Raw genomic sequence first — 25934 nt, 5'->3', positions numbered from 1 at the left:
CGTGTCCCTCCCACCCTCCCTATCCCACCCCTCTAGGTGGTCACAAAGCACCGAGCTGACCTCCCTGTGCTATGCAGCTGCTTCCCACTAGCTATCTATTTTACATTTGGTAGTATATATATATCCATGCTACTCTCTCACTTCGTTCCAGGTTACCCTTCCCCCTCCCCGTGTCCTCAAGTCCATTCGCTACGTCTGCGTCTTTTCTCTTTTTTAAAAATAAATAAATTTATTTATGTATTTATTTATTTTGGGCTGTGTTGGGTTTTTGTTGCTGTGCACGGGCTTTCTCTAGTTGCAGCGAGAGGGGGCCACCCTTCACTGTGGTGAGCAGGTTTCTCATTGCGGTGGCCTCTCCTGTTGTGGAGCACGGGCTCTAGGCATGCAGGGTTCAGTAGTTGTGGCTCGTGGGCTCTAGAGCACAGTCTCAGTAGTTGTGGCACATGGGCTTAGCTGCACCGCAGCATGTGGGATCTTCCCAGACCAGGGATCGAACCCGTGTCTCCTGCATTGGCAGGCGGATTCTTAACCACTGCGCCATCAGGGAAGTCCTATGTCTGCGTCTTTATTCCTGTCCTGCCCCTAGGTTCTTCAGAACCTTTTTTTTTTTTTTTTTAGATTCCATATATATGTGTTAGCATACAGTATTTGTTTTTCTCTTTCTGACTTACTCCACTCTGTACAACAGACTCTAGGTTCATCCACCTCACTACAAATAACTCAATTTCATTTCTTTTTATGGCTCAGTAATATTCCATTGTATATATGTGCCACATCTTCTTTATTCATTCAGCTGTTGATGGACACTTAGGTTGCTTCCATGTCCTGGCTATTGTAAATGGTGCTGCAATCAACATTATAGTATATGACTCTAAAAAAGCAAGAAAATTTGATAACTAAAAAAACTGAGGGGAGGAAGAAGTGGTTAAAATTGAAGAGGGATTACATAATGATAAAAGAAATTGAAAAGGTTGTATACTTTTTGAAGGATTTAGGGGTATTGAAAATAGAACTTCAATTTTAATATTTTTGATCTGAGGAATTAATAATAAATTTCTCAATAGAAGTACCTATGTATTTAGATATTTTTGTATTTAGAAGTGAGACTAGACTTTGGAAACAGATCAGCTGTAGAAATATAGATTTGGGGGTTACACAACAAGAAAACCCGCCTAGAAATTTGGTGTTGGAGCAACAGAAATCTGTAATTAATACACAAGAAGTCAGTACACTCCAGGGTGCCTAAAACATTGAGATATAGTCAAATATTGCAGCAAAAAAGTAATAAAACTCAACAGAGATGGTCTCTCAACCTATGCCTGAACGACTGAAATGGGAAACTGGCCCTTAAATCAATTTAATCATAATCTGCCTGGAATTTTAAAAAATAAATAAACAGAAGAAAAATGTTCCCCTGGAAGGCTTTAAAAAGGTGAGGGGAAGAGTGGCAAAGAGCATTCCCAAGAAACAGTATTAGCCTGCCTGATATTAGGTTCACCTGACAGATACATGCATAAGACACAAGTGGATTCTGAACTCTCAAAGATAGATGACATTAAGATAACTGAATTAAGTCTTCACACTAAGGTCCCACGTGCACACTGAAACCCTCTGATTATAATCTGAAATTTCATTTCATCTATGGCAGGCCAGCTGACAATAATATGTGGTCTTCTTGTCAGTTACTGTTCTCATTATTAATGAGTACTATGACATCCTGATGTATACTTGAGTCTCTTAATAGCTTACTATGTTGACTGTGAGTAGTATGACTCTGTCCCCGTAAACCTGATGAACACTGAAACTAAACTGGCTTCAAGATATGTAAAGCTGAAGACAGGACAGATAGTGGTGACCATCTCCACAGGAATGTCAGTATGAAATGCTGTAGACCTCAGCAGCAGCCTCCAAGTTAACCTCCATCTGTGGCTTTTCTATTTCTGCTCTAACTTCAAAGGAATGAAGATACTAGGGAGAAGAGATAACAAATGGAACACAAGTTCTAAGAGAACCAAAATAAAGGCATAAACCTTCATAAATGAGAAAAAAAATCTTCCTCTGAGCCCAGAAAAACATGAATATGACAGAAGGAGAACAGCCTCAATCATCTTTCTTAAGTAGAAAACAAGCTCATGAGACAAGGGCAGGCCAGGAGATTTGAGCAGCTCTGTCTCATGAAACTTCCTGCAGTGATGGAAATGTTCACTAGGCACAGTCTGATACAGCAGGCACTAGCCATGTCCACCAACTGAACACTGTCAATGTGACTAGTGCAAATGAGGAACTCAATTTTTAATTTAATTAATTTATATTTAAATTCAAACAGTTATATGTGGTTAGTGGCTACTATACTGGAGAGAACAGGGGGGAATGCAGCAAGTACAGGATGAGCAGAAAACTTTGTCAACATTAACCTAGAAGAGAAATTCAAGAGAGGTGTTCATTTACTAGCCCTTTTGGGAATTAGTTTAATTTGTAATACTGAAAGCAACATTGTTCTTGGTCATAGTAAGAGTATCGAAGGCCATCACTCTGTTATTTTATGCTTTCTTCAATGCTGATCCTCAAAAAGCAAACAGGAGAGTAAACATTGAATCTACAATTCACAAGAATCTGTGAAACATAAGAGTTCCAGGAGAAGAGACACCAACAATCTGCCTTCCTAACACCTTATGCCCTATTGTTCTTTCCTAAACCAGCTCCCTAAAAAGTAAGGCTTAATACTTAAGTAATTACAGTACCTACGCAAATTGCTTCCAACATAACTCTCCTAGGAGCTCTCTAGATACTTAATATTCAAAGATATTATGGTCTCTGTGTTTCTCAGAAACAAATGACAAAATAAGGGCACTGGCTAAAACAAAGTTTTAAATCCAGAATCAAAAAATCAAAGAAATGTTGCAAAAGATGCTGCTTTTATTGCACTTCCTGCTGTTGTCCTGCATGACTAATGGCATACACAAAGGATCAGCCTGATATGCAAAAGGCTGACGGAGCAGCAACAGAAGGCTGGAAAAACAGAGCACTGGCCAGTTGCCCAGGGTGAGGACAGAGGGAAAGGAGTAAATAACTTACAATAAAACAGTTGAGGGACTTCCCTGGTGGCACAGTGGTTAAGAATCCACCTGCCAATGCAGGGGACATGGGTTCAAGCCCTGGTCCAGGAAGATCCCACATGCCGTGGAGCAACTAAGCCCGTGTGCCACAGCTACTGAGCCTGTGCTCTAGAGCCCACGAGCCACAACTAATGAGCCCACGTGCCACAACTACTGAAGCCTGCGTGCCCAGAGCCCGTGCCCCACAACAAGAGAAGCCACCACAATGAGAAGTCTGCGCTCGGCAACGAAGCGTAGCCCCCGCTCACCGCAACTAGAGAAAGCCCGCACACAGCAACGAAGACCCAACACAGCCAACAATAAATAAATAAATAAATAAATATTTATTTTAAAAATAAAAAAAAAAAAAGTTCAATTTGTGCAAAAAGACACCTGCTTTCAAATGGCAAACAGCATCTGTCCAACTATCCAGATGCTATTTTAAGTAACAGGACAAAAAAATAAACTCTAAAAGAAGTTATTAAAATAAAAATAATTTTAATATTCATAGTGAAAAATAAAGAACAGTCAAGAAAAACATTTGTTTAAAGACTAATGAGAGGAGTCAGGCCTACCAATATTAAAAATTAAAATAAAGCCTCAATTTAAAATAATATGGGCTTCCCTGGTGGTGCAGTGGTTAAGAATCCGCCTGCCAATGCAGTGGACACGGGTTCGAGCAGCAATGAAGACCCAACGCAGCCAAAAATAAATAAATAAATTTATTAAAATAAAAATAAATAAAATAAGTATGGTACTGATGCACGAATATACAGTATTAAAAAAAGAAAGCCCAGGGGCTTCCCTGGTGGCACAGTGGTTGAGAGTCCGCCTGCCGATGCAGAGGACGCGGGTTCGTGCCCCGTTCTGGGAGGATCCTGCATGCCACGGAGCGGCTGGGCCCGTGGGCCATGGCTGCTGGGCCTGCGCGTCCAGAGCCTGTGCTCCTCAGTGGGAGGTGCCGCAGCAGTGAGAGGCCTGCATACCGCAAAAAAAATAAAAATAAAAAAAATAAAGCCCAGAAAAAGACCCAAATATATATAATTGCAAAGCTCAATTTGCATAACTATCAGTATTGGTCTCAGATACATACTGACCTTCACACTCATAGCATCAAATAAACTATAGCATGAAACCAGGCTCATTTAACTTTGTAGCATACAGGACAGGAAACAGAGTATGCCAGCACTGCTGCTTCAGTCGTGCTGTCTTCAGCAGTGATCCTTACAGAAATCCAGGAGCCAATTTCTAGGCACCACAAGTGAGCTTCGTATGCCATAAGAATCAGTATCTTAACAGCCCATGACTTGCTCGTCCCTGCACAAGTCAAACTGCATGTACACATGGCAGCTAAGGTCTCTGCTTCCCAAGAGAAATTTGTGGTCCATTCAAAATCTTTCCTATCCAGATGCAGTTCCATTCAAGGGTCATTCTAAAATAAGCAATGTTGCCTTATAACAGAGCTGACATTCCATATTTATCTTAACCAGAGAAAGAGTGCTAGAAGAGGATAAACTCAAGATCATCTTCCCATTGAAGAAGGGTTTTATGCCTGGTAAGCCTTCTAATCAGTAAGGAATGGTTGTTCAAGTGGCTACCAATGGCCAATGAGAAAAAAATATTAACATATCCCTACTACTCAGCTTTAATTTTATAATTCCAGAGCTATAAGATTAAAATGTAAATGATGGGACTTCCCTGGTGGCACAGTGGTTAAGAATCCACCTACCAATGCAGCGGACATGGGTTCAATCCCTGGTCCGGGAAGATCCCATGCGCCACGGAGCAACTAAGCCTGTGCACCACAACTACTGAGCCTGCGCTCTAGAGCCCACGTGCCACAACTAATGAGCCCACGTGCCACAACTACTGAAGCCTGTGTGCCTAGAGCCCATGCTCCACAACAAGAGAAGCCATTGCAATGAAAAGCCCGTGCACCACAACGACGAGTAGTCCTCGATTGCTGCAAGTAGAGAAAGCCCACGCCCAGCAACAAAGATACAATACGGACACCCCATATTTAATTAATTAATTAAAGAAAAATTTAAAAGAGGGACTGCTTAAAATGTGAATGATGAAGCCACACAAATACTAGAAAGGTGGTTCTCAAAATATGGTTCAGGGACGCCGGGAGTCCCCCAGACCATTTCAGGGAGTCTGCAAGATCAAAATTATTTTCTTTTTATTTTTTTAAATTTTATTTATTTATTTATTTTTTGGCTGTGCTGGGTCTTTGTTTCTGTGCTCGAGCGGGGGCTACTCTTCGTTCTGGTGTGCAGATTTCTCACTGCGGTGGCTTCTCTTGCTGCAGAGCCCAGGCTCTAGGCACGAGGGCTTCAGTAGTTGTGGCACATGGGCTCTAGAGCGCAGGCTCAGTAGTTGTGGTGCACAGGCTTATTTGCTCCACGGCATGTGGGATCTTCCCAGATCAGGGCTTGAACCTGTGTCCCCTGCATTGGCAGGAGGATTCTTAACCACTGCGCCACCAGGGAAGCCCTCAAAATTATTGGCATGTCTTAAATTTATAGAGTGATATATGTCAATTATTTCTCAGTGAAACAGGAAATCATATATTAAAGAAAAATTCCCCATATGTATGGGAGTTCATTACACTATTCCACCTTTACTTTTTTTTTTTTTTTTTTTTTTTGACTGCGCCACGCGGCTTGCAGGATCTTAGTTCCCCAACCAGGGATTGAACCCAGTCCCTCAGCAGTGAAAGTGCAGAGTCCTAACCACTGGACTGCCAGGGAATTCCCCTACCTTTACTTTTATGTTTGAAATTCTTCATAACACCATGATTTTTAAAAATTTACATATAAAAATTAATGTTCATATCATATCCAATGTTATGAATATATATTAAATGTACTTAACCATTTTCCAACTGTTGGGCCTTCAAGTTATTTTCAGCTAAATTAACAGTCAATAAACACAGCTGCAATCAATAGCTCCATTCAGATATTTTGGTCCACATTTCATATTTCTTCTTTAGAGTAGATTCCTTAAATTACTGAGTCTATATACATTTAAAATTAGTGGTGTTATATTTTGTGTAGGTCATACCAATATATAATCCTATCAACAGGATACCCATTACAACAAAAATATTGCTAACCCAACAGCAAAAAATATAATTTCATTTCAATAATGTTAAACATTTTTTCGAATGTTTATACTATTTTTTTGAGAATCTGTTTTTGTTCAAACTTCCTCTCCATTATCCATCTATCTGAAGGCAGCAGAGTTTTAGTATTTTTCTTACTTATCTTTTGAACTCCTGGTAGTTTAAGGATGTTAATTCTTTCCTTCAGTTTATTATTTCTCTGAAAAAGACCATTTTGATTTAATAAAAGCAAGAAAGAGGGCTTCCCTGGTGGTGCAGTGGTTGAGAGTCCACCTGCTGAAGCAGGGGACATGGGTTCGTGCCCCGGTCCGGGAAGATCCCACATGCCACGGAGCGGCTGGGCCCATGAGCCATGGCCGCTGAGCCTGCGCGTCCAGAGCCTGTGCTCCGCAACAGGAGAGGCCACAACAGTGAGAGGCCCCAGTACCACAAAAAAAAAAAAAAGCAAGAAAGAGAGGAGGGACTTCCCTGGTGATCCAGTGGTAAAGAATCCGCCTTCCAATGCAGGGGACACAGGTTCAATCCCTGGTCAGGGAACTAAGGTCCCACACGCTGTGGGGCAACTAAGCCTGCACGCCATAACTACTGAGCTCGCGCATCTCAACGAGAGAGGCCACGTGCTACAAACTAAAGAGCCCATCCACCGCTCTGGAGCCCACGCCATAAATAGAGAGAAGCCTGTATACCATAATGAAAGATCCTGCATGCCGCAACTAAGACCCGATGCAGCCGAAAAGAAAAAACAACGACAAAAACCTGGGGCTTCTTAAAAAAAAAAAAAAAAAAAAGCAAGAAAGAGGAGGCAAGTAATAATATCATTGTAAGACTTGAGTTAGAATGATTATTTAGAAAACACCAGACTCTGTTTAACTTGCCTTAATCCTTGATTTTTAAAAATTAGTATTGGAATAATTTTTAAATTTTCTTATGTTACTCATTCCTCTGATTTTTAGAATAATCTTACATTTTAGTTTGTAGCATAAAAATATGCTGAAGTCAAATTCAGTTCATAGTTTACAAACTATCTCGATACATATTGAGACAATAAGTTGAAACAGAGGTTTGCAGCATATATGACTCAGAAATAAAAGGGAAAAACTGAAAGCTAATTCTAACAAAATTCTATTCCCAAAGACAGATTCAAATTGTTCTACTCTGGGGGACTTCCCCAGAGTAGGTGGTCCAGTGGGTAGGACTCGAAGCTCCCAGTGCAAGGGGCCCAGGTTCGATCCCTGATCGGGGAACTAGATCCTGCATGCATGCTGCAACAAAGACGACCTAAGACCCAGCGCAGCCTAAAGAAATAAATATCAAATTGTTCTACTCTGGAACTATAAGGGCTGCTCTGTCCAGATTCTGAAGGGCATGCTGATCAGTATTTATGTAAAAGGTTTTAAATAAATCCTTGTATGTTTTGTTACTTGAGTAACAAAATTATTATTATTATTAGTTATATTATTATTATTTAATAATAATAATATTAAAATATTATTTCCCTTTGGAGCCATTATCAGAAATAAAACAGTCAACTCAAAATAATAAGATAAATATGAACATACATAAGTACTTCATCAGGCAAACTGAAAATCTGTAACTTCATTAAAAGGGAGGAGTAGGTCAATCTGGTAAATAAAGCAGAAAACGACTAAATAGAACCAAGAGAAGAAAGACAAAATAGGACAATAATTACCTCCCACCAAGTCCTTCAATTCGTTCTCTTTCCTTGGGAAGTTCTGGCTTATGGTCCTGTGTCACCTCCACAGCTCTGATAAAATCATCCTTTGGGTCATCCTGAATTCCAAGAACCACCCCTGAGTCACCCACATGAGCTACATACATCTTCAGGCCCCGTATGATGACCACACTGGCAGTTGTCCCTGACGTGCTGGGAAGACCTGTCATAGTCTTTGGCCATTCTGCTGTAATAAAAAATAAAACATTTTACTCTTTCAGGTGTATACATTAATCCTGTGGCAGAATAAAAATGCCAACATATGCTGAATTAGCATGTTAAATTTTGAATTAGCATAGGAAAATATTTAAGAAAAATATTTTGAAAGCTATTAAAGAAGGACTTGTATTAATCCCTTCATTCACATATTAATAAATTAATTTTATAAATAATGCAATTATATTATGACCATCAAGCTGATCCTAGGAGAAAAATGTTACAGCACAGATTTACTAATTCCACATAAGTCTTAGTCTTAATTACATTTAGTGGCAAGGATATGTTAAAAGTTTTGATACCATACTGCTAGCAGCTTATCATCTGTTTATTAATTTCACTTCAAGAAGATTTTCAGAAAAAGCTACTGGATTTGTTTTTAAAACAACTGTTGAATATTCATAATCTAATAAATAACATTTATTGAGCACTTACTGGATACCACTTTCTGTGCTAAGAGCTTTACATGTATTGTATTATCTCATATAATACACCTAAGTGATAGGTAAGATTAGTTCCATTATTTTCATTTTGCAGATGAGGAAACCAAAACTTTGAATGGTTAAGAAATTTGCTCAAAATAACTCAAGTATTTTAAGTGGCAAAGATCCCATATACCTAATTCCAAAACCTATACTGACTGACTATATTCACTATCATTTAAAATTCTGAAATATTCTGTAATATTAAACTTCAAGTTACAGTTCAAGACAGCAAGCTAAGTCCAAACACTGACATATTCTCCCCACCAAAATCCTACTGAAAGGACAGAATATAAATATTAGAAAAAGTCCAGAGCAGTCATGAAACACAGAGAAGGGTCATAAGAAAATCTGAGGAATTCCTGGAATTTTAAACAAATGGAATTATATTGAGGGAAAAATCAGAATGCAAAATTTGTAATCCAACATAAGGAAAAAGCACAGTCAGTAAAGGAGGCAGTACATCAGTATTCCCCATTAACAGAGTTCCAGAAAAGTTCAAACTCAGAGGCAGTGGCAAAGGCTGAAGTCAGGAATGGATGGTAGAAGCCTGGCAGATTCATTTAAAACTGCAGGAGCTAGGTCAGTGCCTAAATTCCCTGCATGGTAAAAGGTGAAACATTTAAGTTCCTAAGATGCCAGTAACTATAATACCTCTCTTTTAAGAAAAGTGGTGCATCAGCTGATAGGGACAACAGGGTCTCAAAGGGGATGTGGTAGAAGAAATAAGCCCCCTCCCCAAATGGACAGGTGCCACACAACTTTTATAGCCACAAGCCTTCTCTAATATGTTTGGGCTAACTAGTTCTTTTCTTTTCCAATATTATATATGCTGAAAAGCCATCTCTTGAACACTACAGTGCATCTCCCCATCCCATCCCATCCCACAGATGGAACCCACCCTCCAGAGTGACCTGTCACTCACAACAGGGGGTTGCTTGCAGTATACGAAATAATGACCTTCACAAATGCTAAGGGAAAACCAGAACAGCTACCAATATTGATGAAGCTAGAAATTCACACACACAGGCATATACACATGTAAAACTATCAGCAACAGCACCAGACACATAGTTTGTGCTCAATAAACATTAGTTTTTGTTGTTATCACCATTATGTATTTAAGAAAAGCAACCAGCCTGAGAGGCACCAAGTGGAGTCACCAAAACAAAGAAACAAAAAAAGGCCCTAAAGAAAACATTTGTGGATAGATTACTGGCATTGATAAAGTTCAATAAGGCTACTGGATATAAGTAGTTATATAAAATATGAATTCTATTTTTGTAAAACAGCAACAAAAAATTACAAAATGTAACTTAAAGAAAAAAGATCCCATTCACAGTAACAGTGAAAGGTGTGATATACCTGCCAACAATGCTAACAAATCTCTAATAAGACCTGTATGGAAAAGTTGTAAGCCAGTGAACAAATACAACAGTGAGCACAGAGACAGATCCATGCATATTCAGACACTTGATATATGAACAGTGGAGAAAGGACAGTCAATAAATGGAAACGGGATAAAATTATAAAAAAACAACAACTTTGGGTCCCTGATGCCAAACACACACACACACACGCACACACAAAATCAATTCCAGGTACATTAAAGACCTGACGTGAAAAGCAAAGCTAAAATGCTTAGATAATGCACAAGAAAGTACATTTACGATCTCAAGGTGGGGAAGGATTTCCGAAAGACAAAGAATGCACTAGCCATATAAGAAAATGATTGTGAAGTTGTACTACCATCAAAATTAAGAATTTCTGTTCATCAAAAGATATGATTACTAGAGTGAAAAGACAACTCACAGAATGGAAGATGATATATTTATAATATATACACACCAAAAGAATGGTATCCAGAATATATAAAATGCTAAAACAAATCAAATCAAGAAGACTACTCAATAGAAAAACGGATAAAGGTCCTGAACAGGCTTTTACAAATGAGGAAATCCAAAGAGCCAAAAAGCATGCAGAGGTGTTTGGCTTCTTTAATCATCACAGAAATACAAATTAAAAGCCATAATGAGGACTTCCCTGGTGGCACAGTGGTTAAGAATCTGCCTGTCAATGGAGGGGACACGGGTTCGAGCCCTGGTCTGGGAAGATCCCACATGCCGCGGAGCAACTAAACCCGTGTGCCACAACTACTGAGCCTGCGCTCTAAATCCCGTAAGCCACAACTACTGAAGCCCGCGAGCCACAACTACTGAAGCCCGCGCCCCTAGAGCCCGTGCTCTGCAACAAGGGAAACCACCGCAATGAGAAGCCTGCGCACCACAATGAAGAGTAGCCCCTGCTCGCCGCAACTAGAGAAAAGCCCGTGCTCAGCAATGAAGACCCAACGCAGCCATAAACAAATAACTCAATAAATAAATAAATAAAAGCCATAATGAGATACCACAACATAATTATTAGATTGCTGCATAAATTAAAGTTTGACAAGAGTTAAGTTAAGAATGTGGAGTAACATGTTCTATCATCAACTACTGGTAGGAGTATAAACTGGTACAACTACTTTAGAAAACATCTAGGCATTATATGGTAAAGGTGAAGATATGTATACTCTTGACTACTCACTACCCATTGGTATATAGCATAAATTCATGACACACAATACATATGAATGTTCATACCAGCACTGTTCATATGGACTAAAAACGGGCAACAGCTCAAATGTCCTTCAACATAACAACAGACTATATTACATATAATGGGTGAGAATCTTACAAGAAGGCTGAGATAAAAGAATACATTCAGCATGATTTTCTTCAGAAAAAAAAAACTATCATGTTTACAAACAAGAGGTAAAACTATTAAGAAAAATAAGTAAATCACTACAGACCTATAATCACAAAAGTCAAGCTTGTGGTTGCCTCTTGGGGGACGACAGAAATATGAGATCAGAAAGGGCATACAGGGGCTTCTGGTGTACAGGCAATGTTCTCTTTTGTAACTGGATGGTATTCATTTTATGATTATTTATTAAAGTGTACATTTATGTTTCATGGCCTTTTATGTATGCATGCTATGTTATATTTCACACCTTTTTTAAGTTAAAAGAAAAACAAGCAGCAGGAAGAAGGATTCAATTTTACAAACATAGATCACAGCAGACAGTTCCCTAGCCCATGCAGTTTTGCAGTCTGGTTACAGACATCATTTCCAGAAGCCCAGCATAGAATATGGTGTATGTTTCTTTAGTCCTTTCAATTATTTTATGGGTTAACTGTAGCTCTTGCTAAAACATTTTCTTTTTTCCTTTTTTTTTAAAAAAAAAACAAACTAGAAAACATGGTTTTCTGCAGCTAAGAACCTGAAAAAAAAATCTATTATCATAATAAATGCAAACGAGGTGAACTCCCAGAAACAAGGGTTCTTAGCTACATTCAGAAAATAAAATTTACCTACAGCATACAAGTAATTTAGCTGTTTGCAAAAAGCACCTAAAACAAGATGAAAAAGAGCTAAAAATAAAAAGGATATTCAAAGCAATGTTAATATTTAAATCACATTTTTTGTCAAAAGCACTAACATATTATGAAAGAAATTCCGCAATGATCTAAAAATACTGAATAATCCATGCTTTCCCTATTCATTTGAAATGTCACCTTTTATCATATGTTACATTTTGCCTCAGATCTATTTCTGGACTCATCCTACTAATCTATTTATGGTGCTTTTTAATAATAGGGAGTTTAAGTATCCACCAATTATTCTTCTTTTTCAATATTCTCTTAAGTATTTTTCCATATGAACTTCAGAAGCAACTTGTAAAATTAAAAAACAAACCCTGTGGAGGTTCTGATTGAAACTGCAATAAATTTATATATTAAGGAACCTACCTCTTTAATTTGTCTTCCTTAGTTAGCCTTTCTTGTTTTCTACTTTACATTTTAATCTTTTAGTTTAAAAAAATGACTTAAAACTAGGAGCATATTAAAAAGACAGTATCTGATAGTATATGAACTCTGACATAAGTATCCTTTAGGAAATGTGCATAAGTCATTAAAACAAAGACTAGGGGACTTCCCTGGTGGCACAGTGGTTAAGGATCTGCCTGCCAATGCATGGGACACAGGTTCGTGCCCTGGTCCGGGAAGATCCCACATGCCTCGGAGCTACTAAGCCCGTGCACCACAACTACTGAGACTGCACTCTAGAGCGCGCAAACCACAACTACTGAATCCTGCACGCCTAGATCCCGTGCTCCGCAACAAGAGAAGCCACTGCAATGAGAAGCCTGCACAACACAACAAAGAGTAGTCCCCTCTCGCCACAACTAGAAAAATCCTGTGTGCAGCAATGAAGACCCAGTGCAGCCAAAAATAAATAAATAAAATAAATTGAAAAAAAATCATTGTTATAAAAAAAGTGATTTATGTACTTTTTTTCCCCCGCTTTGGCCATGCCACACGGCATGTGGCATCTTAGTTCCCCCATCAGGGATTGAACCGGTGCCCCCTGCAGTGGAAGCGCGGAGTCCTTTTTTTCCTTAATTTTTTATTATTATTATTATTATTTGCTGGGTGGGGGGGCTGCGTTGGGTCTTCGCTGCTGTGTGCGGGCATTCTCTATTTGTGGCGAGAGGGGGCTACTCTAAGTTGCGGTGCACAGCCTCCTCATTGAGGTGGCTTCTCTTGTCGTGGAGCACAGGCTCTAGATGCACAGGCTTCAGTAGTTGCGGCTCGCAGGCTCTGGAGCGCGGGCTCAGTAGTTGTGGCGCACGGGCTTAGTTGCTCCGTGGCATGTGAGATCTTCCTGGACCAGGGCTTGAACCCGTGTCTCCAGCATTGGCAGGCAGATTCTTTTTTCTTCCTAAATAGATTTTATTTATTTGTTTGTTTGTTTGTTTGTTTGTTTATTTATTGCTTGCTTGCTTGCTTGCTTGATTGGCTGTGTTGGGTCTTTGTTGCTGTGTGCGGGCTTTCTTTAGTGGCGGCGAGCCAGGGCTTCTCATTGCGAGGGCTTCTCATTGCAAGGGCTTCTCTTGTTGCAGAGCACAGCTCCAGGCGCCCAGGCTTCAGTAGTTATGGCATGTGGGCTTCAGTAGTTGTGGCTCGCGGGCTCTAGAGCGCAGGCTTAGTAGTTGTGACGCACCGGCTTAGTTGCTCCGCGGCATGTGGGATCTCCCCAGACCAGGTCTCAAACCCGTGTCCCCTGCGCTGGCAGGCGGATTCTTAACCACTGCGCCACCAAGGAAGCCTGGAAGCGCGGAGCCTTAACCACTGGACCACCAGGGAAGTCCCTGTATGTTCTTTTTTTTTATTATTATTCTTTTCCATTATAGGTTATTACAAGATATTGAATATATTCCCTGTGCTATACAGTAAATCCTTATTGTTTGTCTATTTTATATATGGTACACTAAAATCTTTTAAACACATTTTACTGACTCTTCTCTCTAGGCAAGAAATACTAAGGGAAGAGGCTGCAATGAAAATGGGCTCCCTGATCTCTGTGGATAGGAGAACCTGAGGTGACAGAGATCAGATAGGAGCAGTTAATTACCTAAAGAGAATCTGGTACAGTTACCTCACTGACAACAGGGCAGAAGAAAAATTGGATCTGCAGAATGGTCTTTCACAGAAAACAAAACAAAAAACAAAAAGAAAATCTTACACGTTTAAAGAATTGTTAACCTTCTTCAAAGTGATATGTGGCCATTTTCACATGTAGCTATACACCAAGGAAAAAGAAATACCCACAACATTGAGTAACTACTGAACGATGGCTCTAAGATAATAATTCTGGGGCTACAAAACACAGCCACAGTCCACTGATAAGACATAAGGCTCATGGAGGTCAGGTACTAAATAGGACTTTCAATCCAGTCCACCTCAGAACCAATGGAATCCCAAACCTATGCCACAGCTAGTTTGGTCCCCAAATAACCTCAGCAACTAATAGCTTCCCAATATAGCTCTTCATTGATTGGTCAAAAGCCTATTAGGGTAGAAAAGGCCAAGTGCAAGACCACCAATGATACTCTCTTCCAAAACAGAAAATTAAAAGCGTTATCACACCTCTCAAAGCATAACAAAGATTGGTGTCACCATTAAAACATAAGCTGAGGTGGTGATCCGATATATTCCAGTCTATAATTTGACCACTGCAAAAGTCTGATAGCTCTTGGAAAATGACAGGGAATTATAATCAAATGGTGATTCCAAATGCTGCTGCCAAGTTTCTGATTTAGTCTCTGTACTGAAACAAATAAATATAGCCTGGTATGCATCCAGCAGCAGGGCTCTGGTGAAACTGCTACCTAGATTCCTGGAGGTATCCAAGGTTTCTGATCCGAGACCTGCTTCTTCAGGTTTACTTTTTTTTTTTTCCCTAGGAATAATCCAAAGAATTTTTTTCTTGAACCAACAGAAAGCAAACTGCCAACAAAATATATCGTCACTCCCAAATATTATTATAGTATCTAATTCCTACAATACACCATGAAAATCAGGAAATTAACATTAATACCATACAACCATCTAATCCATATATCTCATGCAAATTACATCAACTATCCTAACAATATTTTTTATAGTAAAAGAATAAAATTCAGGATCCCTTGTTATATTTACTTATCATGTATCTTTATTTATCTTTATTCTCTTCCAATCTGGAACAATTCCTCAGTGTTTCCTTGATGCTTTTTAGTACTTGGCCAGTCATTTCAAGAATGTCTCACAGTTTGGGTTTGTTTCATATTTCCTCCTGTTTGTAATCAGATTACACATTTTTGGCAGGAATATCACAGAAGTATTAAATATGATCTTCTCCCTGCAGGCAGTATACAATTTCAATTTGTCCCGTTAAAAGTGATGATACTCTTGATCACTCGATTAAGGTGCTGTCTACCAGGTTTCCCCCTATAATCCTTTTCCTTTTGTAATTAATAAGTGTGCATGAGGAGATTATCTGAGACGACATAAATATCCTTGGAGTGGGTTGAGTGGTGCCCCCCCAACTTCAATAAAAGATATGCTCACCCACAACCTCTGAATGTGACCTTATTTGGGAAAAGGATCTTTGCAGATGTAATTAGGTTAAAGATCTTAAGAAGAGATCACCCTGGATTAGAGTGGGCCCTAAGTCCAAAGACAAGTGTCCTTAAAAGAGAAGAGCAAGGGGGCTTCCCTGGTGGCGCAGTGGTTGGGAGTCCGCCTGCCGATGCGGGGGATGCGGGTTCGTGCCCCGGTCCGGGAGGATCCCACGTGCCACGGAGCGGCTGGGCCCGTGGGCCGTGGCCGCTGGGCCTGTGCGTCCGGAGCCTGTGCTCCGCAGCGGGAGAGGCCGCAGCAGTGAGAGGCCCGCGTACCAAAAAAAAAAAAAAAAGAAAAAAAAAAAGAGAAGAGCAGGGGAGAAGACACAGAGGAGGCAATACAAAGACAGTGGAGACTGGGTGATGCATCTACAAGCCAAGAAATGACAAGGATTGCTGCCAGCCACCAGAAGCTAGGGGAGAGCATGGAACAGATCCTCCCTCAGAACCTCCAAAAAGGAATCAATCCTCCTGACACCTGGATTTCAGACTTCTGGCCTCCAGAACCATGAGAGAATAAATTCCTGTGGTTTTAAGCCACCCAATTTGTGCTAATTTGTTACAGCACCTCTAGGAAAGTAATATAGCTGTTCCTCAAAGTTTTACCTACTAGTTGTAACATTTATTGATGTTTCTTGGCTGAATCAACTATTATGATGGTTACCAAATGAGATTTTCGAGTTCTATCATTCCTTCTACATTTAAAAAAATATATGGATTTGTTTATTTGGCTGCACTGGGTCTTAGTTGTGGCACGCAGGATCTTTTAGTTGCAGCATGCATGTGGGATCTAGTTCCCTGACCAGGGATCAAACCCAGGCCCCCATGCATTGGGAGCGTGGAGTCTCAACCACTCTACCACCAGGGAAGTCCCCATTCCTTCTACATTTATTAGTGGACTTCTGTAAAGAAAAGCTTTACATCACAGCTTTATTTGTAATAGCCAAAAGCTGTAGACAATCCAAATGCCCATCAATAGGTGAATGGAGGGCTTCCCTGGTGGCGCAGTGGTTAAGAATCCGCCTGTCAATGCAGGGGACACGGGTTCGAGCCCTGGTCCAGGAAGATCCCACATGCCGTGGAGCAGCTAAGCCTGTGCACCACAGCTACTAAGCCTGTGCTCTAGAGCCCGCGAGCCACAAATACTGAGCCCGTGTGCCACAACCACTGAAGCCCGTGCACCTAGAGCCTGTGCTCCACAAGAGAAGCCACCACAGTGAGAAGCCCGCACACAGCAACGAAGAGTAGGCCCCGCTCACTGCAACTAGAGAAAGCCCGTGTGGAGCAACGAAGACCCAACGCAGCCTAAATATATATATATATATATATATATATATATATATATATATATATATGTGTATATGTGTGTGTGTGTGTGTGTGTACATATATATATATAAAAAATAGGTGAATGGATAAACAAATTGTGGTACATCTAGACAACCACATACTACTCAGTAATAAAAAAAGGAATGAACTATCGATATATGCAACAACATGTAGCAGAGATTATCTAATACTGATTGAAAGTAATGACTGATTAACAAAAATGGAAAAAACTGGTACTTGATAAATATGGCAAACTCATTCGGAACATGTGATGTGCGAGAGGGTGAAGGTCCTTGACGGTAAAAACTGAGAAATATCAAACCACAATAAAGATACAGGTTTAAAATTCTATGATTTAATAAAGGTTTTCTTCCAGTTTAGTTCTATCTGGCTTTCCCTGTCTTTCCCTTTACCCCTTCCACCCCTCTTCTGCATTTGTCTGTCTCCGTCTCTGTCTTTAAACTTAAGAGAATGAAAACTATGTGCCAAAACCAGAACCAACAATTTAGGTTAGGACCAGCTTCTTCATAATTCATTCATTTGGCCATATTCTTTTAAGTAGATGCTCTGATTTTCATTTGAACAAATTAAAAAAACAAAACGTCCCATATTTCATCTTCCTTTACAAATACTGTGGCAAATTTCCTGTAATCACATCAGAGATCACACTACATTTATTTCAAGAGTATGTCGTTATCTTTCTAATGGCTCTCTTGATAACATAAGTCAATGAACTTGGCTCTGGAATAAAAGCTGCATGTTGTTCACTATCTTCTCTGAACTATCAAAAGAAAAGGATAATAAGAACATTATTTCAAATGAATAAACCTAAAGAAGCACACACAAACTTTGAAACATTATTTCTTAGAAGGCAAGCATAACACAAGAACGGTAAATCCAGACATAAGAAAATACATAAATCACACACATACTGCAACTTAAGATCAAGAAGTAATAAAAATATGAAAAAAAATACTTTAAAAAAGGATATGTTGGGAATTCCCTGGCAGTCCAGTGGTTAGGACTCCCCGCTTCCACTGCTAGGGGTCCAGGTTCTATCCCTGGTCAGGGAGCTAAGATCCCACAAGCCGCATGGCACGGCCAAAAAAAACCCCAAAAGGATATACTCACATACTCTCTCACTCCATGCTATATTTATCAAATCCCCTGGCCTCAAGACAAAAATAAGTCATATAAAAATTTTTGGATAAATTAAGTTTTCCTTTTTTATTTGGCAAGAGTACACAAGCACTAGAACAAAGCTAGAGAGGTCAAGCTCAATGTTAATTAAATAAATCAAGAAGGGCTTAGGGGACTTCCCTGGTGGTCCAGTGGTTAAGACTCTGCACTCCCCATCTCTATACATAAGGCAAATACTAACAGCCATAAAAGGGGAAATTGACGGTAACACAATCATAGTAGGCAACTTTAACACCCCACTTTCACCAATGGACAGATCATCCCAAATGAAAATAAATAAGGAAACACAAGCGTTAAATGATACATTAAACAAGATGGACTTAATTGATATTTATAGGACATTCCATCAATAAACAACAGAATATACATTTTTCTCAAGTGCTCATGGAACATTCTCCAGGAGAGATCATATCTTGGGTCACAAATCTAGCCTTGGTAAATTTAAGAAAATTGAAATCGTATCAAGGATCTTTTGCGACCACAACGCTATGAGACTAGATATCAATTACAGGAAAAGATTTGTAAAAAATACAAACACATGGAGGCTAAACAATACACTACTTAATAACGAAGTGATCACTGAGGAAATCAAAAAATACCTAGAAACAAATGACAATGGAGATATGATGACCCAAAACCTATAGGATGCAGCAAAAGCAGTTCTAAGAGGGAAGTTTATAGCAATACAGTCCTACCTTAAAAAACAGGAAACAGCTCAAATAAAAAACCTAACCTTGCATCTAAAGCAATTAGAGAAAGAAGAACAAAAAAACCCCAAAGTTAACAGAAGGAAAGAAATCATAAAGATCAGATCAGAAATAAACGAAAAAGGAATGAAGGAAACGATAGCAAAGATCAATAAAACTAAAAGCTGGTTCTTTGAGAAGATAAACAAAATTGATAAACCATTAGCCAGACTCATCAAGAAAAAAAGGGAGAACACTCAAATCAATAGAATTAGAAATGAAAAAGGAGAAGTAACAACTGACACTGCAAAAATACAAAAGATCATGAGAGATTACCACAAGCAACTCTATGCCAATAAAATGGGCAACCTGGAAGAAATGGACAAATTCTTAGAAAAGCACAACCTGCCGAGACTGAACCAGGAAGAAACAGAAAATATGAACAGACCAATCACAAGCACTGAAATTGAAACTGTGATTAAAAATCTTCCAACAAACAAAAGCCCAGGACCAGATGGCTTCACAGGGGAATTCTATCAAACATTCAGAGAAGAGCTAACACCTATCCTTCTCAAACTCCTCCAAAATATAGCAGAGGGAGGAACCCTCCTAAACTCATTCTACGAGGCCACCATCACTCTGATACCAAAACCAGACAAAGATGTCACAAAGAAAGAAAACTACAGGCCAATATCACTGATGAACACAGATGCAAAAATCCTCAACAAAATACTAGCCAACAGAATTCAACCACACATTAAAAGGATCATACACCACGATCAAGTGGGGTTTATCCCAGGAATGCAAGGATTCTTCAATATACACAAATCAATCAATGTGATACACCATATTAACAAATTGAAGGAGAAAAACCATATGATCATCTCAATAGATGTAGAGAAAGCTTTCGACAAAATTCAACACCCATTTATGATAAAAACCCTGCAGAAAGTAGGCATAGAGGGAACTTTCCTCAACATAATAAAGGCCATATATGACAAACCGGCAGCCAACATCGTCCTCAATGGTGAAAAACTGAAACCATTTCCACTAAGATCAGGAACAAGACAAGGTTGCCCACTCTCACCACTCTTATTCAACATACTTTTGGACGTTCTCGCCACAGCAATCAGAGAAGAAAAAGAAATAAAAGGAATCCAATCGGAAAAGAAGTAAAGCTGTCACTGTTTGCAGATGACATGATACTATATATACAGAATCCTAAAGCTGCCACCAGAAAACTACTAGAGCTAATCAATGAATTTGGTAAAGTAGCAGGATAAAAAATTAATGCACAGCAATCTCTGGCATTTTTATACACTAACGATGAAAAATCTGAAAGTGAAATTAAGAAAACACTCCCATTTACCACTGCAACAAAAAGAATAAAATACCTAGGAATAAACCTACCTAAGGAGACAAAAGACCTGTATGCAGAAAATTATAAGACACTGATGAAAGAAATTAAAGATGATACAAATAGATGGAGAGATATACCATGTTCTTGGATTGGAAGAATCAACATTGTGAAAATGACTCTACTACCCAAAGTAATCTACAGATTCAGTGCAATCCCTATCAAACTACCACTGGCATTTTTCACAGAACTAGAACAAAAAATTTCACAATTTGTATGGCAACACAAAAGACCCCGAATAGCCAAAGCAATCTTGAGAAAGAAAAACAGAGCTGGAGGAATCAGGCTCCCTGATTTCAGACTATACTACAAAGCTACAGTAATCAAGACAGTATGGTACTGGCACAGAAACAGAAATATAGATCAATGGGACAGGATAGAAAGCCCAGAGATAAACCCACACACATATGGTCACCTTATCTTTGATAAAGGAGGCAAGAATATACAGTGGAGAAAAGACAGTCTTCAATAAGTGGTGCTGAGGTGGGGCTTCCCTGGTGGCGCAGTGGTTGAGAGTCCGCCTGCCGATGCAGGGGACACGGGTTTGTGCCCCGGTCCAGGAAGATCCCACATGCCGCAGAGCAGCTGGGCCCGTGAGAAATGTCCGCTGGGCCTGCGCATCTGGAGCCTGTGCTCCGCAACGGGAGAGGCCACAACAGTGAGTGGCCCGCATACCGCAAAAAAAAAAAAAAAAAAAAAAGGCAAACCAGTTTAACTTAAGAATATCCTTGATGGGCTTCCCTGGTGGCACAGTGGTTGAGAATTTGCCTGCCAATGCAGGGGATACGGGTTCGAGCCCTGGTCTGGGAGGACCCCACATGCCGTGGAGCAACTGGGCCCATGAGCCACAACTACTGAGCCTGTGCCTCTGGAGTCTGTGCCCCACAACAAGAGAGGCCACGATAGTGAAAGGCCCGTGCACCGCGATAAAGAGTGGCCCCCGCTTGCCGCAACTGGAGAAAGCCCTCGCACAGAAACAAAGACCCAACACAGCCAAAAATAAATAAATAAATAAATTTAAAAAATAATATCCTTGATGATGCAATAAAAATTAATTTTATTTAACTCCCACCCATGAATACATGTCTTTTTAACATTCTGTAAGACAAGAGAAGCATGAATAATAGACTTCTGTTACATACTAGGGCTGTATAGAGGAAAAGCACTTGTGATTGTGTGAGTTATGAAATGAAGTAGCCACAATTTTCACAGACCATCATTTTTACTTGAAAGACTGATAAAATGGGTTAATAAGACTTGGGCAGGGAGTTCCCTGATGGCCTAGTGGTTAGGATTCTGGCCTTTCACTGCCGTGTCCCTTGGTCGGGAAACTGAGATCTTGCAAGCAACATGGCGTGGCCAAAAAAAAAAAATAAGAAGATGACTTGGCCATTTAGTGTACATTTTCTTCAAAATGAACAAAGTGAGTTTTTCATTTCAAGAGAAACAACTGACAGTATTTGTTGCCAGTGATAAATTTCTAACTGCTGCTTAAGACCTCTTATTTATTTATTTATTTAGGCCGTAGTAACATGTGGCATATGGGATCTTAGTTCCCCCACCAGGGATCAAACTCACATGCCCTGCATTGGACTGCCAGTGAAATCCCAAAACCTCGTATTTTAGAATATGTGTGTCCACTACAATGAACTTGATAACTTCCCAACCTTAAGATTTTTCTGAAGAGATTAGTGATATTAACAAATGTGGATACTTTAATATTGTATAATGAAATGCATCAATACTTGGAAGAGCCGCGTAATTCAGTGAACCATTATTTTCCAAATGACTAATGCACCATGTCACAAAATCACACATAGGTAAAAGATTGATTCAAAGTGCAAGAGAGACCAATGGCTCTTAATGTAAAAATAGAAAAGTTCATTGATGAGGTTTCAGATTCTATTTTGACTACTCTTAAGAAACTATCACTTCGGTATAGAATATCCACAACTATCTGAAAAGACAAACTATTCCTCCCTTTTCCTACTATATATGTGTGTGAGACTGCCTTTCCTTTACATACTTCACCAGAAAACATAGCATAACAGACTGAATGCAGAGGCAGAGATGAGAATATTTCTTATTTCAATATTTATTTGGGGGAAAAACTGATTTTTCACTTAAAAATGTCAACATACAATAAGTTTATTTTTAATAGATTAATAAATATTTTTTAAATTTCTCAGTTCTAACTTCTCAAACAGTAAATATGATAGATGTAGCCCACATAAACAAAAGCTGTTTAGGACCCTAAATCATTTTTGAGTACAAAGGGTTCTGAGAGCAAAAAGTTTGAGAACCACTACAATAACCAAATGAGAATTACAAAAGTGGAAACTTGACACAGGGAGTTTCCTGTGTCAAGACTTCCATATACTCAGCATACTCTTTTTTTTTTTTTAATTCAAGTTTTGATGATGGAGTACGAGGTTAACTGTGCAACAAAGCAAACTTTAACATTTGGTGTATAAATCTTGGTTCACAAAGTACATATATGTCAAAAAACATATACAATCACATTTAACAGCATGGTTTCTGCTTTATTAAAAGTATGTTCAATGGGCTTCCCTGGTGGTGCAGTGGTTAAGAATCCGCCTGCCAACGCAGGAGACATGGGCTCGAGCCCTGGTCTGGGAGGATCCCACATGCCGCGGAGCAACTAAGCCCGTGAGCCACAACTACCAAGCCTGCGCTCTAGAGCCCGCGAGCCACAACTACAGAGCCCACGAGCCACAACTGCTGAGCCCACGTGCCACAACTACTGAAGCCCGCGCGCCTAGAGCCCGTGCTCAGCAACAAGAGACGCCACTGCTGTGAGAAGCCTGTGCACCACGACAAAGAGTAGCCCCCGCTCAGCGCAACTAGAGAAAGCCTGCGTGCAGCAACAAAGACCCAACGCAGCCAAAAATAAAAATAAATAAATTTACTTTAAAAAAATATATGTTCAAGTAACAGGGTTTATACTTTATCCTCTTAGTGAAAACATATGGCAAATTCACCTTGCCCCAAGTGTGCTGCAAAATAAACAGGACTCTAAATCGTTCTTTGTGTCTAATCTTCCTCTATCTTGTCTTGCTGTCCACTCCTACTTGCCCTGCAAGCAATGAAATGACAAATTTCTGGAATATACTCCTGGTGCTTTCAGCTGTGCTCTGCCTACACAAAAACAAAACAAATCTATAATAGGGACCTCTGGGATTGGATGGAAAAACGCCTCCCACCGGTGGACTGGTTGTTCTATGAGTCAATCAAATAATTCCTGGCAGAAAGCCAGGCAAATAGAAAACAGACTTTGAAAGAAGCTACTCTACAACTCTATGACAATACCTTTTTAAAATGTTCTGTATTTGACCAACCTTTACACTCTTCTCTACGTCTCTGTCCCTCTGCTGAAAATAAAGCAACACTATTCTTCCATAAACCACAGGACTTTTAAAACGACAGAAGTAGTATTACCTTTTCTCTAAAAAAAAGATTCAGACCATTCATTCACAGCAATGGGTAAGCAATTATAACTCTGTATGATAACATATGTTGGGTACAGGAACATAGTCTGCTTTAGAGAACACTTAAATCTTAGATGAAACTACAACTACACCAAATTTTTAGAAATGAAGGTCTCTCCTTTTGGCACATCAGTAATTCCTTACCTCTTGCTACCTTGACGGGCAGCTACAATTTGCAGGTACTTTTAACTAGGAACTGTGGAGAACGACCTGACAGCAATTAGCTAAGGCAACTACCAAAGGGCGGGGTGGGGTGGGGGGGCGGGGGCGGGGAAGCGCACTCTTAAAAAGCCCTAGCTGAATTTAACACATCGCCTTAACCCGGCCAGTTTAAGCGGTGGAACGCATTCTGCGCTTTTGTTTTTCATAAGCCGTACAAGCATAAAGATCTTAGAAACATTTCATGACCACCACAGCGAATTCCTTCCAAGACTTTAAGTCGCCAGATGATAACTTTTTAGACTTTCTGAATTATCCAACAGCTTACTCCAACTACCAGCCACCCAGGATCAATTCTGGAGGACTGACACCACCAGTAGGAGGCAACCGACAGGGACAAGTCCTTCAAGAGCAAAATTATGACAGATCGGAAGGAAACACTCTAATTTTTGCCGTCTTGTCTACAGCCATACCACCCTGAACGCACCCGATCTCGTCTAATTTTTGCCACCTCCCGCTTCCTTCGCCTGTCCCAGATAGCAACGTGTCTTCAGTGCATCTTTTGGCCAAAATCTGGCTCCAGGTTTCAAACACGTTTCCGCTGGCGGCCGCCAAAGTGAAGTCCCGAAGGGAGAGGACTGCTCCCCATTGATCCTTGGGGCGGGAGGGAAGTAAAGCGAGGAGCGTTGAAGGGAGACAACAATCCTATCCTTCCCAAAGCCACTTTGTTTGCCCGCACCTCCACCGTGGAAAGAGCGCTGAGACCCAGAAAAGTCTTCCCTCCCATCGACTGACACTGAGAGCGCTCTCCGTGCTGGGGGACCACGGGACTGGCGCTATAAAAGGCCCCAAACTGCCTGAAAAAGAGGCGGGCGCCAAACAAGCCGAGGAACTTACCCAGTTTCTTCCACATGGCGAGATGACAAGCGAGGAAGCCTTTGCGGATGGCAGCGCACACCTTCGCCGGCTCGGAAGAGGTGAAGCCCTTCTGCTTCTTGATGAAACCCCACAAGTGCTCCCGGGCAAACTGTGCCGCCTCCCGCCCGCCGTGCCCGTCGCACACGGCGAAAAAGGCCACCGAGGAACGGCGGCGGCAGCAGCAGCCGGGAGCCGGCGAGGCCCCGGCGTTCGGCGGCGCGTCGCGAGCCTCTCGGGCTGCCACCGCCGGGCCTTTCCCCGAGATTTCGCCGCCAGGAAGAGCCAGCGGTGACCGCTGCGGAGGCAACGGCTGAGAGAGAGACCGCCGCGGCGAGGGCTCTTCTTCAGCCGTGGGCTCGGGCTCCACCACGATCTGAGTAACGTCCTCCATGTACTTCCTCCCGCCCTGGTCTGAGAAGACGCTCACTCCCAGAGAGTACAGCCCCGCCATGGCAGGCTGGCCGAGATCCCGCCGGTCCCACGCAGCCCGCCGAATGCGGCGGCGGGATACACACTCGGCGCTCGCCGGCTAACTATTGTTTATCTTCGACTACGCAGAGAAGGGGGAGGGAGCGGTCCCGGAGGTGGGGGGGGCGCACGATGTCGAGACTTGTCCGCCAGAGCTGGGCAGAAGCGCCAGGGGTAAAGGAGCAGACCAGCTGCGTCTGCGCAATGCGCCTCCGCCGGCTGCCCGCGCCCACCACACAAATCAGACGTTCTTCCCGGCTTACGTCACTCGGCTCTCTGGGCCCGACCAATCCGGAGTCGAGTTGGAGCGAACCCGCCCTCCGCCCTCAACCCTCGCTCCTCCCCGCAACGGCCGCCCTCAACCCTCGCTCCTCCCCGCAACGGCCGTCCTCCCTCCTCCCGCCGTGGGCGCAGGGCCCGCGCGCGACCTGGCTGGCTTTCGCTTTGCAGTGGGTGTTTTCGCCCTCCCACTTTTCGGCGGGTGCTAAACGCTTATCTACCAATTTGATGTCACCTTTTTGCTCAATCCCGGGGATCATGATGCAGTCT

The 25934-nt window shown here is 41.1% G+C and overlaps 1 protein-coding gene across 1 annotated transcript in view; it reads right to left on the bottom strand.

Moving 5' to 3' along the window:
• Positions 1-25562, bottom strand: part of PPM1D (protein phosphatase, Mg2+/Mn2+ dependent 1D) — a 51940-nt gene extending 26378 nt beyond the window's left edge. The window contains exons 1-2 of the mRNA XM_059996718.1: positions 24897-25562; positions 7913-8141 (exon numbers count right to left, since the gene is read on the bottom strand). Coding sequence (XP_059852701.1) covers positions 7913-8141; positions 24897-25368 — 701 coding nt within the window. The 5' untranslated portion in view covers positions 25369-25562. The remainder of the gene's footprint in view (positions 1-7912; positions 8142-24896) is intronic.
• Between the last annotated feature and the right edge of the window lie 372 nt (positions 25563-25934).

Source organism: Delphinus delphis, chromosome 19 (assembly GCF_949987515.2).
Source record: "Delphinus delphis chromosome 19, mDelDel1.2, whole genome shotgun sequence".
Lineage (NCBI taxonomy): Eukaryota > Metazoa > Chordata > Mammalia > Artiodactyla > Delphinidae > Delphinus > Delphinus delphis.
This window is presented reverse-complemented; position numbering and strand designations above follow the sequence as displayed.